Raw genomic sequence first — 16,500 nt, forward strand, 5'->3', positions numbered from 1 at the left:
CTTTTTACACAAAGGTGACACTGAAAGCTGGGACCTGCAAAGGGTTGAGGGAATTTGAACTCACTCCTCCACTGCCCTGCATTTTGTACAGTCACTTGCAAAGTGCGTGTAAAATAGTGCCATTTCACTTTGTTAGGAATTCATGCTCACTTGCATCAGTGTAAAAACTGCATTTAGGTCAATGATGGAGGCCCCTTGTGTTAACAGACCTCATCTAGATACAAATAAAATTCTTGCAAATTGTCTTCCAATGAAAACACCAACTAGTCAGATTTTTGACATTTAATTTTTCTTTTGTTGGTAGCTTACTGCCTTACTCAGCACATCCTTTAGTCGCTAAGAAGTGCATTGACAGCAAAGTAAACTTAGTAACAGCCAGCTACCTAACACCAGCTATGAAAGAACTCCAAGAAAGGTAGGTCAAAAGATCAGTAATGAGATGTGACTTCTTTCTTAGGAACCTATGTGGCCCCGTTACCGTATTATTAAAATTCCCCACAATAGTTAATGTATTTATGCTCTCAGTGTCTCCTGTCTCACGATTATCCATATTCTACAGATGGAACTGAATCAGAAACTAAGGCCCAGATTCTCAGATATGTAGGCACTTAGCCCCCATTTAAAGATGGGTTAAAGCAGTGGTCACCAACCCATCAATTGCAATCCACTGGTCGATCCTGGAGCCTCTGCCAGTCATTCATGATCTCCGGGCCGCTAAAAGTCCAGCAGCTCAGAAGTGGCTGGCTGCTGGCTTGTCTTTGTGACCCCTGGGGTAGGTGGCTCTGCCCCCAGCACTGTCCCCACATCTCCCATTGGCCCTCCCCTCCAGGGGCTGCAGAGATGTCCCAGCTGCTTCTGGGAGTGGCATGGGGCCATGGCAGGCATGCCGCCTGCCTGAATCCTGCTGCGCCACTGGCTGGGAGCTGCCTGTGGTAAGCGCCTCCAGGCTGGAACCTGCTCCTCTACCCCCCCGCACCCTCGTCCCAGCCTCCCTCCCAGAGCCCACACAGCTCACTCTCTCCTGCATCCCAACACTCTGCCCCAGCCAGGAGCCCCCTCCTGCACCCAAACTGTCTCCCAGAGCTTGCAGCCCTCATGCCTGCATGCCCCAGGCTCAGCCCAGAGCCGCCTCCCACACCCTGAACCTCTGTCCCCAGCCCAGAGCCTGCACCCCCAACCCCACGCCCCAGCCCCCGCCCTAGCCTGATGAAAGTGAGTGAGGGTGAGGGAGAGCAAGTGACAGAGGGAGAGGGGGAATGGAGTGTGCAGGGCCTTGGGAAAGGGGTGGGGCTTTGGGGAAGGGGCAGGATAGATCCTGGGTTGATCTTAAATTTAAAATGTGATCTTGTGCGTAAAAGGGTTGGAGACCACTGGGTTAAAGAGTTACATCCCCATTTCCCAGGCTCAGCACAGAATCTGTCCTAGCATTTCTAGTTTGCCCATGGCTGATAAAGGATATCACAGGGCTATTGCTTGTCAAGTTAGACTTCAGGAATATTATGCAATATTCTGACAATACTGTGTGTTTATTATTTTAGTGTAGAAGCTGCTGGTATTATGATTATCAGTGAAATAGGTTTGGATCCTGGCCTTGATCATATGTTGGCAATGGAGTGTATTGAGAAGGCAAAAGATGTAGGCGCTACGGTAAGATGGTGGATGAGTTCCACATGCATAGTTTTGCCAAAGCTATATTAACAACACTGTTATTCCTTCAGCAAGAACCTGTCTTTGCTACTGTTTGGTAACTTAGGGTATGTCTACACTACGGGATTATTCCGATTTTACATAAACCGGTTTTGTAAAACAGATTGTATAAAGTCGAGTCCACACGGCCACACTAAGCACATTAATTCGGTGGTGTGCGTCCATGTACCGAGGCTAGCGTCGATTTCCAGGGCGTTGCACTGTGGGTAGCTATCCCGTAGCTATCCCATAGTTCCCGTCGTTTCCCCCACCCATTGGAATTCTGGGTTGAGTTCCCAATGCAAAAACAGTGTCGCGTGTGAGTAAAAGTGGGTAAATGTTGTCACTCAATCCTTCCTCCGTGAAAGCAACGGCAGACAATCATTTCGTGCCCTTTTTTCCCCTGGATTGCCCTGGCAGACGCCATAGCATGGCAACCATGGAGCCCATTTTGCCTTGTCACTGTCACCGTATGTACTAGATGTTGCTGACAGATGCGGTACTGCAATGCTACACAGCAGCATTCATTTGCCTTTGCAAGGTAGCAGAGACGGTTACCATCCCTATTGCACTGTCTGCCATGCCATTGTAAATTGGCGATGAGATGACGGTTATCAGTCGTTCTGTACCATCTGCTGATGTCATGGATGCTCCTGGCTGGCCTCGCTGAGGTCGGGCGGGAGCGCATGGACAAAAATGGGAATGACTCCCTGGGTCATTCCCTTTTTTATGTTTTGTCTAAAAATAGTCAGTCCTGCCTAGAATATATGGGGCAAGTGTACTAGAGAACCAGAGAGCACAGCCGCTCCGTGTCAGAGCCCCAGAGATCCCGCAGAAATGATGAGCTGCATGCCATTCTAGGGGGTGCCCCTGCAACAACCCCACCCATTGCTTCCCTCCTCCCCCAACCCTCCTGGGCTACCGTGGCAGTGTCCCCCCATTTGTGTGATGAAGTAATAAAGAATGCAGGAATAAGAAACACTCACTTTTTTTAGCAAGATAAAATAAGGGGGAGGAAGCCTCCAGCTGCTATGATAGTCCAGGCAGTACAGAATCTTTTCTTTAGACATGAAAGGGGGGGCTGATAGAGCTCAGCCTCCAGTTGCTATGATGAAGATGGTTACCAGCTGTTCTGTACCATCTGCCGGGGATGACAGGGAGTCATTCCCATTTTTACCCAGACTCCCCTGGCCGACCTCACCGAGGCCAGCCAGGAGCACTCACGGGCTGATGATGACGATGGATAGCAGTCATACTGTATTGTCTGCCACCGGGAAGGGGATGCTGGTGTTGAGTGCTGCAGTACCCTGTCTACCAGCAGCATGCAGTAGACATAGGGTGACATTGAAAAAAGGTGAGAAATGTGTGTTTTTTGTTTTTTTCCCTTTTCTTTCAGGGGGGGGAGGAAGGGTGTAAATTGATGACATATACCCTGAAACACCTGGGAAAATGTTTTTGACCCTTCAGGCATTGGGAGCTCAGCCAAGAATGCAAATGCTTTTGGGAAACTGTGGGGACTGGGGGATAGCTGGAGTCCTCAGTATCCCCTCCCTCCCTCCATGAGCGTCCATTTGATTCTTTGGCTTTCCGTTACGCTTGTGTCACAGCACTGTGCTGTGGCCTCTGTCTATCATAGCCTGGAGATTTTTTAAAATGCTTTTGTCATTTCTTCTTCTGTAACAGAGCTCTGATAGAACAGATTTGTCTCCCCATACAGCGATCAGATCCAGTATCTCCCGTACGGTCCATGCTGGGGCTCTTTTTGGATTTGGGACTGCATCGCCACCTGTGCTGATCAGAGCTCCATGCTGGGCAAACAGGAAATGAATTTCAAAAGTTCGCGGGGCTTTTCCTGTCTACCTGGCCAGTGCATTCGAGTTCAGATCGCTTTCCAGAGCGGTCACAATGGTGCACTGTGGGATACCGCCCGGAGGCCAATACCGTCGATTTGCGGCCACACTAACCCTAATCTGACATAGCAATACCGATTTCAGCGCTACTCCCCTCGTCGGGGAGGAGTACAGAAATCGGTTTAAAGAGCCCTTTATATCGATATAAAGGGCCTTGTTGTGTGGATGGTTGCAGGGTTAAATCGGTTTAATACTGCTAAATTCGGTTTAAACGTGTAGCGTAGACCAGGCCTTAAGGTGCTATGGCTTTTATTCTGGAAAGGACTTCGCCACTTGTTTTGCTGCAGGCTCAGATGGAAGAATATGGGCCACTTGTTTTTGGAGGAAGTGTTTCCTAGAGAACAGCGGCCATTAGGGTCACTGGTGAATATTGATTTTTTTTTTTTTTTCTATTTTGAAAATCAGTTTTTTTTTTTCTGAACAGAGAAGCCATGAATGACCTGGAAAATGCTCTATGGCTGCTGCAACTTCCTCAGTGCTAGAGCCATAGGTTTTGTTAAAGTTAAAGTAATAGCTGTGAATTTCATAACTACCCATATCTAGCTCCTGAGTCCAGATGCACATCAATGAATCCCTTTCCTTTTGGCTCACTTTGAACCCTACAAAGCCTCTGGCTCATCGTTTCCATTTGGTGACTCGGGAGGACTGAGTCAGCTCTTTCTGGGCAGCCTGCCAATGCCAGTCCTTGTGGGCCGGAGAAGGCCCTGCTGAACGAAGCAAGATGCTGTCTCTCCACTATCCCAGCATCTGCCCAGGGTGACAGATCAGAATGGGGGTTCTTACTTGGCTGTCTGACTTAGTAGTGTGGATCATCGCCCTTGAGTCACCTGCCCAGATGACATGAGGGTATATTGGCTAAACTCCATTGACTGCAATGGATCTGGCCTAATATTTTCTTATCTGTAATGCTTGTAAAATGTGCAAGATTGACAGCGTTGTCAAATAAATTCTTCTACTAGCACACAGATACCTCCTTAAACAAAGGTTGTCACAACCCTGCTAATCTGCCTCAAGCTTTCCACAGAAGGGGAAGGTAGTGAACAGTGTCTAGTCACCAGGCCCAATTAGTTTTTGGCTTGTTGGCTCAGATTTACCACCAGGATGCCCCAGGAGGTGGTCTCAGTACAGTTTCTATTGCTTCACCAAGAAATTGTCATGAGTTCTGCTAAATAACTGGATGCTACTCTTCCATTGATATGAGTGGTGCTTCACTGGAATGAATTGGATTGTTCATCTGTGATCTCTTCCAGATGAGAGCTGAGAGGGGCAGATCCTCAGGTGGTATAAATTGACAATTCAAGCAGTCGGAGTCAATGGAGCGATGACTGTTTACACCAGCTGTAGTTCTGCCCCAGTACCCTCAGATGAAAGTCCCATGAATAAACTTGCTCTGTGGCCTATTATATGTGAAAATCATAAATCTTTTTGGCACTGTTGGCATAAAATACTCGCAGTTCTTTGCCTAATTCAGGCCTTCTAGGGAATGATTTACTAAACACAGGTAACTGAATACTGCAAGGAAATCAGTGGTGGTTGTTTCCTGTTGCTAGCTGGAGGATGCTGTATATCTTTTTCTGATCATATGCAACTTGTGGATTTATTTTTATATTTGCAGGTCGTATCATACACTTCCTTCTGCGGTGGCCTGCCAGCTCCTGAATATTCCGCTAATCCTCTGCGATACAAGTTCAGCTGGAGTCCACAGGGTGTTCTGTTGAATACAGTTCAGTCTGCCACATATTTAAAAGATGGAGAGGTGAAGTAATCCTGACCCTTCTATTTAAACACAAGCAGAGAAGATGGTATTAGGCCAAAGAGGGAACTGGGATTTGTGAACTCTTGTATTATTTTTAAGCTACTGATAGATACATAAACTGAGTTTAAGTAATTGTCACTGTATCACCTGTTTATCTGTATGTGTAAAGTGACATGCCTCCTTGCTACTATCAGGCTAATATTTGCAGAGGTCTGAAGGCAGTGAAGAGGGATGGGCTTGTGATTAAGGCACTGGACTGGGATGGAGATCTGGGTTCAGGCTCCAACTCTGCCATGTGTATATTACATCACTTGATCTCCTTGAAGAGGCTTCCTTTCTCCTAAATTTTGTCTCTTGTCTGTTTAGATGGTGGGAGTGCCTCTTACTTTCCTTGTACAGTGCCTTGAACAATCCCTGATCTCCTTTGTGGGGATGGGAGAGGTGCCCAGTGCTAAAAAGTAGTGATAACTCATGCTGTGCATTGTTGCACTGAGAGTGGTCAGCATCTCATTGGGTATTACACGAGCCCTATTTGTAGTAAAAGGCAAAACTCCATATCACATTGATAGTAATACTTAGTGAATATTTCTATTGTCATTTTACAGCTAGGAGGAAACCTGGCATGAGATTAACTTGTCCAAGTCTACACAGCAAGACCGTGTCATTGCCAGATTTAGAAATCTGAGTTTCTGGCTTCCAAGCCTGTGTTTATTCCTCTGGCCCACTCCACTTTGCTCAGATAAACTACTGATGGGTGCACCACTAAGTGTCTAGTCGTTCAGTCAGTATAGACATCCCAGAGTCTGGATGACTGGAGATCCAAGGGGTTTGGATAAAGAGGCTTTCTTGTGACACTTCAGGGTTTCACTGTTCCAGCTACCATGCAAAATGAATTGTGAACTGGATTTTTATATGGAAAAAAATAAATTGGTTCAAATTTCGAATAAAGGTCATGTGGGTAGATGGAGAAATATTTTATTTAATTCTGTGCTGATTCACCCATTGCTAGATGAAGTTAGAGCATGGCTGTCCAGGATTCCTTATGAAAGGCTCTGTAGGTCTCTTGGTAAATGCAGCAATCCTCCTCCCTTCCCCCAGATCCATAGTTCTCTTTGACTGTTGTGTGGGCGTTCCTCCACATGTGTTTTAAGCAACATGCACAATAAATTCCTGTGGCATGGCTGCGGGCTTTGCTGCTACAGGTGGCTTTTGAGAAGGCAACATCGCCCCCTTGCTCAGAAGCCACAAAAGGAATTGGTATTGATGCAGCATAGCAGACTTTGCTTCAGCTGCTTGAAGGAAGCACGGTTCAAGGTTTTAGGCCTCGTTGATGATAGAGCTAGTCATTCCATTCTTTTATTCTTCTTTAACAGTGTATTCTTTACATGTGCTCGCTTTTTAGTGGCAACCGAAGATGTTCATGGGGGCAGATTCTGTATCCAGTGTACATGGTGGAGAGTGATTACTGTAATCGTAAAACAAACCAATCCCTCTCCCCCCAAAACTTAAATTTTCGAAATGCAAACTAGTCCAGGCCAGATCTTATCTTTCTTACACTTACACTGGTGTAAATCAGTGAAGTTTATTCCAGATTTACATTGATGTGAGATGAAAACTGGGTCCCTTGTTACTGAGTGTAAAGCATAGCACAAATCTGCAGTAGGCATTGAAAATAGAAGTGTTCTTTTGAATAAATAACCTAAAATACAGTACTCACCTGCCTATTTTTTTTTTTTACAATCCATAGATTATTAATATTCCAGCTGGAGGAGCGTTGCTTGATTCTGTTGCTGTCATGGATTTTTTCCCAGGATTAAATTTGGAAGGTTTTCCCAACAGGGACAGTACAAAATATGCTGAACCATATGGTATTCAGTCAGCCCATACCTTGATAAGAGGCACCTTAAGGTATAAGGTAAATTCTTAGATATTTCTAGGCTTTTAAATATTAAAATCTTGTTCAAATTAGACAGATTTTTAATAGTGTGAATTGAAGGGATACTGTCAGTCTGTCAAATTTTCAGTGATAACTTTTTACCAGCTATTGTTATGAGGAATACCTGTGATTGCTATAGCCAAAAGGGACCCCCCAAAAATTGGATTTTGCTTTACTTTGTGAATATGACTGCACTTTGCTGTGTCCAAGAAGCAAGAATAATTTCCCCCGTTTCCCTAGATACCCATTCAATTTGCATGGGTTTCTGACCCCCCAACAGTGCAGGGGAGAAATGTTTTGAGAAATTGGCAGGGATGGTTCCTGAAACTTGCATTTTTTTTTTTTGATGAAATCCCAAAGGAAAACTCTTCTTGCACAAAGCAAAATAATAATAAAAAGCGCTCCCTCTGGCCAACTCTCTTAAAAACTGAAGATTAGAGCTAGTTTTTGTGAATAAGAGTAAATTGATGTCCCTTTCTTTCTCTTTTGCTCATCTTCCTCTGAGGTGATGCCACAGGGATTTGTTTTTGGCATTTTGTGGACATGAATGAGGAGGTGTGGTGTGAAATGGTTTTTTTGGGGGGGGTCATGAAAATTTCACTGCATTATAATCCAAAAGGATTGAGTTGGTCCCTTTCTGTCTTTGTGCAAAAGCAGGTGGCAGAAATGGCTCAAGGAGTTAGTGAAGGATATATTGGAACTTTTCACCTTCTAAGTCCAAGTATGGTTTATATTGGTCAGAATCACTAATAATATTTTAAAGGCCTCTGTGAAATGACTTTGTTACAGTATGGGCCCTTTTTAAGGACACCATAATAAAGGCCCAACTTCAATGCATACCCCAAATTAAGAAACACAGTAAAAGAACTAAAGAGCCACTGTGGCTTAACAACCATGTAAAAGAAGCAGTGAGAGATAGACTTCCTTTAAAAAGTGGAAGTCAAATCCTAGTGAGGCAAATAGAAAGGAGCACAAACACTGCCAGCTTAAGTGCAAGAGTGTAATAAGAAAAGCCAAAGAGGAGTTTGAAGAACGGCTAGTCAAAAACTCCAAAGGTAATAACAAAATGTTTAAGTACATCAGAAGCAGGAAGCCTGCTGAACAACGAGTGGGGCCCCTTGATGATCGAAATACAGAAGGTGCGCTTAAAGACGATAAAGTCATTGCGGAGAAACTAAACGGATTCTTTGCTTCAGTCTTAACGGCTGAGGATGTTAAGGAGATTCCCAAATCTGAACTGGCTTTTGTAGGTGACAAATCTGAGGAACTGTCACAGATTGAAGTGTCACTAGAGGAGGTTTTGGAATTAATTGATAAACTCAACATTAACAAGTCACTGGGGCCAGATGGGATTCACCCAAGAGTTCTGAAAGAACCCAAATATGAAGTTGCGGAACTATTAACTAAGATTTGTAACCTGTCCTTTAAATCGGATTTCGGTACCCAATGACTGGAAGTTAGCTAATGTAACGCCAATATTTAAAAAGGGCTCTAGAGGTGATCCCGGCAATTACAGACCGGTAAGTCTAATGTCGGTACCAGGCAAATTAGTCGAAACAATAGTTAAGAATAAAATTGTCAGACACAGAAAAACATAAACTGTTGAGCAATAGTCAACATTGTTTCTGTAAAGGGAAATCGTGTCTTACTAATCTATTAGAGTTCTTTGAAGGGGTCAACAAACATGTGGACAAGAGGGATCCAATGGACATAGTGTACTTAGATTTCCAGAAAGCCTTTGACAAGGTCCCTCACCAAAGGCTCTTACGTAAATTAAGCTATCATGGGATAAAAGGAAAGGTCCTTTCATGGACTGAGAACTGGTTAAAAGACAGGGAACAAAGGGTAGGAATTAATGGTAAATTCTCAGAATGGAGAGGGGTAACTAGTGGTGTTCCCCAAGGGTCAGTCCTAGGACCAATCCTATTCAATTTATTCATAAATGATCTGAAGAAAGGGGTAAACAGTGAGGTGGCAAAGTTTGCAGATGATACTAAACTACTCAAGATAGTTAAGACCAAAGCAGACTGTGAAGAACTTCAAAAAGATCTCACAAAACTAAGTGATTGGGCAACAAAATGGCAAATGAAATTTAATGTGGATAAATGTAAAGTAATGCACATTGGAAAAAATAACCCCAACTATACATACTATATGATGGGGGCTAATTTAGCTACAAATTAGATCCTGGAGTCATTGTGGATAGTTCTCTGAAGATGTCCACGCAGTGAGCAGAGGCGGTCAAAAAAGCAAACAAGATGTTAAGAATCATTAAAAAGGGGATAGAAAATAAGACTGAGAATATATTACTGGCTTTATATAAATCCATGGTACGCCCACATCTCGAATACTGTGTACAGATGTGGTCTCCTCACCTCAAAGATATTGTAGCACTAGAAAAGGTTCAGAAAAGGGCAACTAAAATGATTAGGGGTTTGGAGATGGTTCCATATGAGGAAAGATTAAAGAGGCTAGGCCTCTTCAGCTTGGAAAAGAGGAGACTAAGGGTGGATGTGATAGAAGTATATAAAATCATGAGTGATGTGGAGAAAATGGATAAGGAAAAGTTATTTACTTAGTCCCATAATACAAGAACTAGGGGTCACCAAATGAAATTAATAGGTAGTAGGTTTAAAACAAAAGGAAGTTCTTCTTCACGCAGTGCACAGTCAACTTGTGGAACTCCTTACCTGAGGAGGTTGTGAAGGCTGGAACTAAAACAATATTTAAAAGGGAACTGGATAAAGTCATGGTGGCTAAGTCCAAAAATGGCTATTATCCAGGAAGGTTAAAGAATGGTGTCCCTAGCCTCTGTTCTTCAAAGGATGAAGATGGATGGCAAGAAAGAGATCACTTGATCATTGCCTGTTAGGTTCACTCCCTCTGGGGCACCTGGCATTGGCCACTGTCGGTAGACAGATACTGGGCTAGATGGACCTTTGGTCTGACCCGCTACGGCCATTCTTATGTTCTTATGTTCAGTAGGTACTGTGGTTATTAGGTACTTTAAATGCTAAGTGATGGTTGGTCTAAATCTAGTTCCCGGTGGATAAAGGTGAACTTAAAAAAAACTAAAAAATATCCACTAGCTTAGCTGGCATGAATTGATATTCTCAGCTGTGAGGTGAAGATGTGAATAGCCGTGAAGACTGCAGTACTTACCTCAAGGAGTTGGTCCCTCCATTTTAGGACTGAAATACATTGGCAGGGTTTTGTAGGAGAGCTTGCAGTATAGCTTTTTTTTCTTTAATCTGTCCTGTGGGTATCTAGTGGACTTCAACCTCTAGCAACGAGCATAAACTTTAGAAATGAATGTAAGGCCTTCTCTACACACGAGTTGCACTGACAGTTAAATCAGAGCAGTCCCATTATGTGGACATGAAAACTGGTTTAAGAGCGGCTTATCTGGATCTAAGCTTAAGTAGGTAAGGAATGAAGTCCTGTAACAGAAATGTCTGAAGTAGTCTCTATGGGTATGAGTATATCTACACTACAGTAAAAACAAACTGCAGCACCGATTCTCAGAGGCTGGATCAACTGACTTTGGCTCACTGGGCTTGGACTGCAGGGCTAAAAATTGCGGTGTAGATGTCTTGACTGGAGTCCAGGTTCTGAAACCCCCCAAGGGAAGTGGGTCTCAGAGCCTGGATGAGCCCTGCAAGCACAAGTCACCTGACCCAGGCCAGTAACAGCCATGGCGTTGTCTTTATTGCAGTGTAGACCTTCCGTTTGACTGCAGATCATGGTGCCCATGTGATTTCTCTGTGCCAGCCACTGTGGAGGATGCTCTGAATGAAATTAGCCCTTTATGGGAGTGTGTATTATTGTTAACCTGGGTTCTTGTCTTTCCTGCGTCCTGTGCTGTCTACATAGTAATTAACATCCAATTGCTTTGAAGAATTTACAAATGGAGCAGCATTTTGTTTATGAAGACTTTTAATGTCAGAGAATCAAGAAGCAGTAGTTTGGTTTTTTTTTTAAATGAAAACCTTTGACTAAAACATGCTTTGTTTGCTTTAAAAAAAATAAAATAAAATCTCAAACCAGTCAGATTTTTATTGCAAAGGCGTAACAACCTTGACAGTGTCCCTTAGAATGCATTCCATTTCCGTGCTATTGGCAGCTCTGATATTGGGAGGAAGAGTGCCATGTTTGTACCCTAGGCATTCTGAGCCCAAATCTGATTTTACTTACTATGGTGTAAACCAGGAGTTAATCCACTGATGTCAGCGCATGTACTGATGTAAAGTTGGAGGTGAGTGAGCTCAGAATCGGGTCCTTTGTCTTTAATTTAGCTATTGGCCAGCAGAGCGGTTGTGACAAGCTTTCCTTGAGAAAGGTACTCGTCAGCTGAACTCTTTGATCTGTTGAACCAATGCTACTTGTGGGGGAAGGGATAGCTATTTCTTCTGCAGCTAAAGAGCGTATTGAAAGGAGTGAGGGAGTGGGGAAAGCAGTGAGGTTAAACCCCCTTTGGCGTCACATCTGACTGTTGCAGTCTTCCCATGTGCGTAATATTGATCATGGCTTTGTTTGTCCTTGTCTGACTGTAGTGGGAAGTATGTAAATATTCACCTGAGCATCGACTTGCAATGTGCAGCATTTATAGCTACCTTTGTTTTATTTTAGGGGTATTCGAAAGCTGTAGGAGGCTTTGTGAAATTAGGTTTAATAAACCCAGATCCCTATCCTTTGCTTAGCTCAACAGCACCACCTATAACCTGGGTAAGTGTGTAGGATTTTATTTGGTTTTCTGCTTTCCTTCATTCCATTAATCTTTTTGTTTTGTCAGGTTTGGGATTTGCTTTCTCTGGGAAGCCTGTGTTGAGTTCTGTTCTTCTGTGTGTGTGTTGTAAGGAGGTTGAATTCTTAATGGCCTTTATTGCTCATAATTCAGCTCTCACTGGCTGCTGACATTTGGCCAGGTTGGAAGACAGGATACTGGGCTTAAATGGACCTTTGATCTGACCCAGTATGGCCGTTCTTATCCTCTCAAACCCAGAGGCTTCTCAGCATGCATTTTATTTCCTCATGACACTCCCTCTCCCCTCCACCCCCTATTTGTGCCAAGGAATTGCTTTTACAAGCCTTTTCTGATGCAGGTTGCCCATACGAATATATGAACTTTCATTCTATATACCCTTGTGCATATGTTTAATTTCCTTGATGGATATTTTCAAGTCCTACCCTCCTCCTCTGCTGTCTTCCTTTCCACCAGTTTTGCAAATTCTTCCCTTGTTCTTAAGTTTACATGTAGTTTTTCTCCTAGATGTTTCTCCTGATATTTGTCATCTGCAAACTGCCACCCAAGGGTCAAACTCAGCTGGTGTAAACCACCATAGCTCCATTGAGGTCACGGGGACTACGCTGATTACTCTAGCTAAAGGACTGGTCTACAATGTATTTTTTTCCTTTGTTCAAAGCTGCCTGTGAATGTAGGACAGGGTCAACTGGGGATGGGGGTAGCTAAGAAAGATACAGTTAGAGGCTTGACCTCTGAGAGTATGTCTACACTGCAATTAAAAAGCTGTGGCTTGCCTGTGCCCGCTGACTGGGGCTCAGGCTAAGGGGCTGTTTAATTATGGTGTAGATATTTGGGCGTGGGCTGGAGCCTGGACTCTAGGACTCTGTGAAGTGAGAGCGTGCTACAGCTCAGGCTGCAGCCTGAGCCAAAGTGTCTATACCACAGTTAAACTGCCCTTAGTCCAAGCCCTGCAAATCCAAGTCAGCTGGCATAGGCCAGCTGCAGGTGGCTTATTGCAGTGTAGACATCCTAAGAGCCCAGACTCCTGCCTGGCTGAAAATTTTTCCTGTAAATTATTTTTTATGGAAAATGGGTTTGTGATTGAAAACCCACCCACAAATGTTCACTTTCTGCAAGTGTGTGGGGTTTTTTTCGGTGACCGTGACTCCAGGATCTGGGGCTTTAAGGAAAACGCCAACTGTCATAGGACTTGCAATAGCATGAGAAATGGTAACACTGCCATTGAATGAATTTTATCCCTGTGTATTAATGACAGAGCTGTCCTCTCCTGTGATGCCTTAAGAATTTTTCCTTTTATTTCATTTCTCTTGTACAATCTTCCAGGTCACAGCTTAAGTCTTGCTGCTGAACTGACTTTGTAACTGCCAGATGACAATCCTGCTTTACAGCTTCCCTTATTATATGTTTGAAAGAACATGGAGCAAGTAATAATTAACATGACTGAAAAATATATTCAGCCCCTATAACTTTTAAACACCTCTCAGGAAGGGATTTTTGGGGAAACTTTTGAGATGACTAAAATCAGGGCTGTTGGCAGGCTGCCACTATCCTTTTTTTCCCTTCCTTTTGTAAGTTGAAGTGTCTACCCCTTAGGTGATCATTCTGGCCTTCTGATGACCTGCCCCCAAACAGGTGGTCTTGCTCACCTCACCAGTCTGTTTCCTCCCTTCTAAATGGGATTCCCCCAGCTCTCACCGGCTTTAAGAACCCCCCAGCCAAGCAGAGAACCTCTGGCTCCTCTGACTCTTGGTCTCTGACATTTGTCACCAGTTTAACATAAAGCAGTTCTGTGTTCGGTGTTGTACTCCTCCCCTGTCTTTTGTTTGTTCACGTACCCATGCCCCGCTTCCCTTGCTCTGCAAGGGAGCAGGACCCAGGAGAGGCAGATAGTTCAGAAAGAGTGCTGGCTGGAGAGACTGTCCATGTCTGTGCACATGCACAGCCCATCCCCTTTCTCCCTCCCTGCAGTATGGAGAAGGGGCAATTGGCTCTCACTGCACTTTAGAATTCTGACCTACCCTTGCTTCCCTGAAGCAGAGACCGTCCTCTCTTCTCTCCCGCAAACCCTGGAGATTCACTTGTCCTCTGTGACCCGCATCTTTAGATTAGCTTGTTCATCCCAGGGGTATGAGAAGAGGTCCCAGGCCTGCAGGTAGTAACTTGATATTTGAATTTTTTTGTAACTAGAAAGAGCTGATGTGTAAGCTGCTTGGACTCAAACCTTCTGCTGAATCTGCTCTCCTTAGAGACGCAATCTACAACAAACTGGAACAGGACAACAGTCAGCTGGAAGCAGTGGAATGGTAGGAGATTCCAGTTATGATTCTTTTTTTTTTTTTTTAAGAAAGCCTTCCTAGAATCCAAGTATATGGCCCAGAACATGAATGTTAGGGTTTATTAAACAGTCATTCAGAGTTTTTCTCTAAACTTTACTTTTAAACCTGTGTTTTGATAATTGACAAATGTTTGGCAAGGCCTGATCTTGCAGTTGTTACATATGTGAATGTGTTGCATGGGGATAGGCTTCAGAACAGAGCCCCCATTATTAAACTTCTAGAAAACCTGAGAAGTTTGACCCTAGAGATCTCTAAAATATTTAGGAACATTCCATTGGGTTCCTTGCATTGTAGTTAACAAACAGTCGATTGACACAGTGATGATCTTGCATCCCACTAGCAATGCTATGATCTAATGGAGAGGTCTTCTACAACGACAAGGATGCATTTAAGTTTAAAAAAAAAAAAAAAAAAAAAAAAAAGCGTGTAGTTTCAGACAGCAAAAATTTGTCCCCAGCACCACCTTTTGGAGTGTTAGGGAACTGATACTCAGTGCTCAATGTGTTTTGCTAAAATATGGTGCTATAGAAAATGGAAATCGGACAAAACATCCACTTCAGCGCTAAGTTGATGTGACTTTGGTTTAGTTCTGTTTGTATAATCATTGCCCCTTCTTCCCTCTTTTCCCCCTCTCCCCCCACTCAAGTGTGTATGGGAGTTAATGGTTTTTGACTGTTTTTCAACAGGGACTAATGCTTTTATGTAGCTATCTGTTTAGTTGTATGCTTTGACTATTAAGTTTTTTAACAAAAAGAAACCCACACACATCTTGAGGGATGTATGTGGGGATGAGGGTTAATGGAATTCAGTATTTGCCAATGCAACGCCATTCACAAAATATTTCCTTAGCATTTTCTTAGTGTTTTTGGAGCACTGTCGCTGGGTTCATGTACTCTGTTCTGTTTCTTTGCAAAATATATCTTAACCTTTTGTCAATGATAAAATTAGTAATGTCTGACTTCATGGTGACACCAAAGAGCAAGATGAGGCAGCACAGTGGCTAGGATATGGTACTGGCAACCAGAAGAACTTAATCTCTTTCTGCTCTGCTGATGACATGCTGAGTCACGTTCAGGAAGTCGCTCCTCTTCTGGGCCTGCATTTTTCCCCAGCTGGCAAATGGATGATATGTAGCATGTCTTTAATTTGTAGATTGGACAGTGCTTTGCCAAGGTGTTAGAAGTCTTGTTTGTTGCTGCAGTGTGACTTAGTATTACATCTATGCTGTAGAGTGTGCATATGGATGAACTTTTGCTGGAATTGATCCTAGAGATGCTCTGGGCTCCTGTCCTGTTGAGTTGCAGGATGGGTTGATTTAAATCAGCAAGCAGGATACCTCGATTTAAATGATCAGTGTTCATCTAGTTTTGCATATACTTTTTTTCCCTAAAGGTTCATTCTCATTGGTTGGTATAGCCATTAAAATATGTTGTTTTATGGTAGAACTCATACAAAAATGCACAAAAACAGCATTTTAAAAATTGCTTTGTGTTAACTAGAACTATCTTAAGTGTTCTGGATGCATAAGCAAGAAAAGGTTATCAAAAACGTTTTGCATTTAAAACTGACTGATTTACTAAACAAAAGGACTTCAGTTAGTAAATTGATTGTTTTTGGTCACCAGGGGCCAGCTTTTTGAAGATATTTAGATGCCTGAAGTTGCAGATAGGTGCCTATTGGTGTTTTCAGAACTGTCTGACCAGGTTAAATGCCTAACCCCTTGAAATCTGTGGGGGTTAAGTGCCTTCCCTGCTTAGATTTTTTTTTTCCTTTCTTTTCTTTTTTTTAAATACACCAAGGTGTGCATTTTTTTAGGCACCTTGATAGCTTTGAAAATCTGGCTGCATGTTCTTCAAGTTGTAGAATTCGTAGATCTTATCTCCCAACTGGTTTTTATTTCTAGATGAGAAGAGGAAAAACAAGCTTTCGTGTTTTTTGTGTCCCTCCTCCACCCAACTTTTAATTGGTCTCTCAACTTTGAATGAATTGATCCAAATGAAGAAAATGTTCTCTCTGTTCCTGTTAGCTAAACTGAACCTAAAAGTAATGAAAGCAAAAGTTTTTCTACACGACAAACTGAAGGTGCTTACGTTTGCATTTACATGTAAATA

At 43.2% G+C, this 16,500-nt stretch overlaps 2 protein-coding genes across 3 annotated transcripts in view; both read left to right on the forward strand.

The window, feature by feature from the left end:
- LOC127042848 (uncharacterized) overlaps window positions 1-16,500 on the forward strand; it is a 394,053-nt gene that overhangs the window by 36,403 nt on the left and 341,150 nt on the right. The window lies entirely within an intron of this gene.
- The window catches only part of AASS (aminoadipate-semialdehyde synthase), a 52,216-nt gene that overhangs the window by 29,366 nt on the left and 6,350 nt on the right, over window positions 1-16,500 (forward strand). For both annotated transcript variants that reach the window (XM_050936111.1, XM_050936112.1), the window contains 6 exons: window positions 305-415; window positions 1,539-1,647; window positions 5,212-5,352; window positions 7,100-7,267; window positions 11,918-12,013; window positions 14,241-14,356. In XM_050936111.1, coding sequence (XP_050792068.1) covers window positions 305-415; window positions 1,539-1,647; window positions 5,212-5,352; window positions 7,100-7,267; window positions 11,918-12,013; window positions 14,241-14,356 — 741 coding nt within the window. The remainder of the gene's footprint in view (window positions 1-304; window positions 416-1,538; window positions 1,648-5,211; window positions 5,353-7,099; window positions 7,268-11,917; window positions 12,014-14,240; window positions 14,357-16,500) is intronic.

Source organism: Gopherus flavomarginatus, chromosome 1, assembly GCF_025201925.1.
Source record: "Gopherus flavomarginatus isolate rGopFla2 chromosome 1, rGopFla2.mat.asm, whole genome shotgun sequence".
Classification (NCBI taxonomy): Eukaryota; Metazoa; Chordata; order Testudines; family Testudinidae; genus Gopherus; species Gopherus flavomarginatus.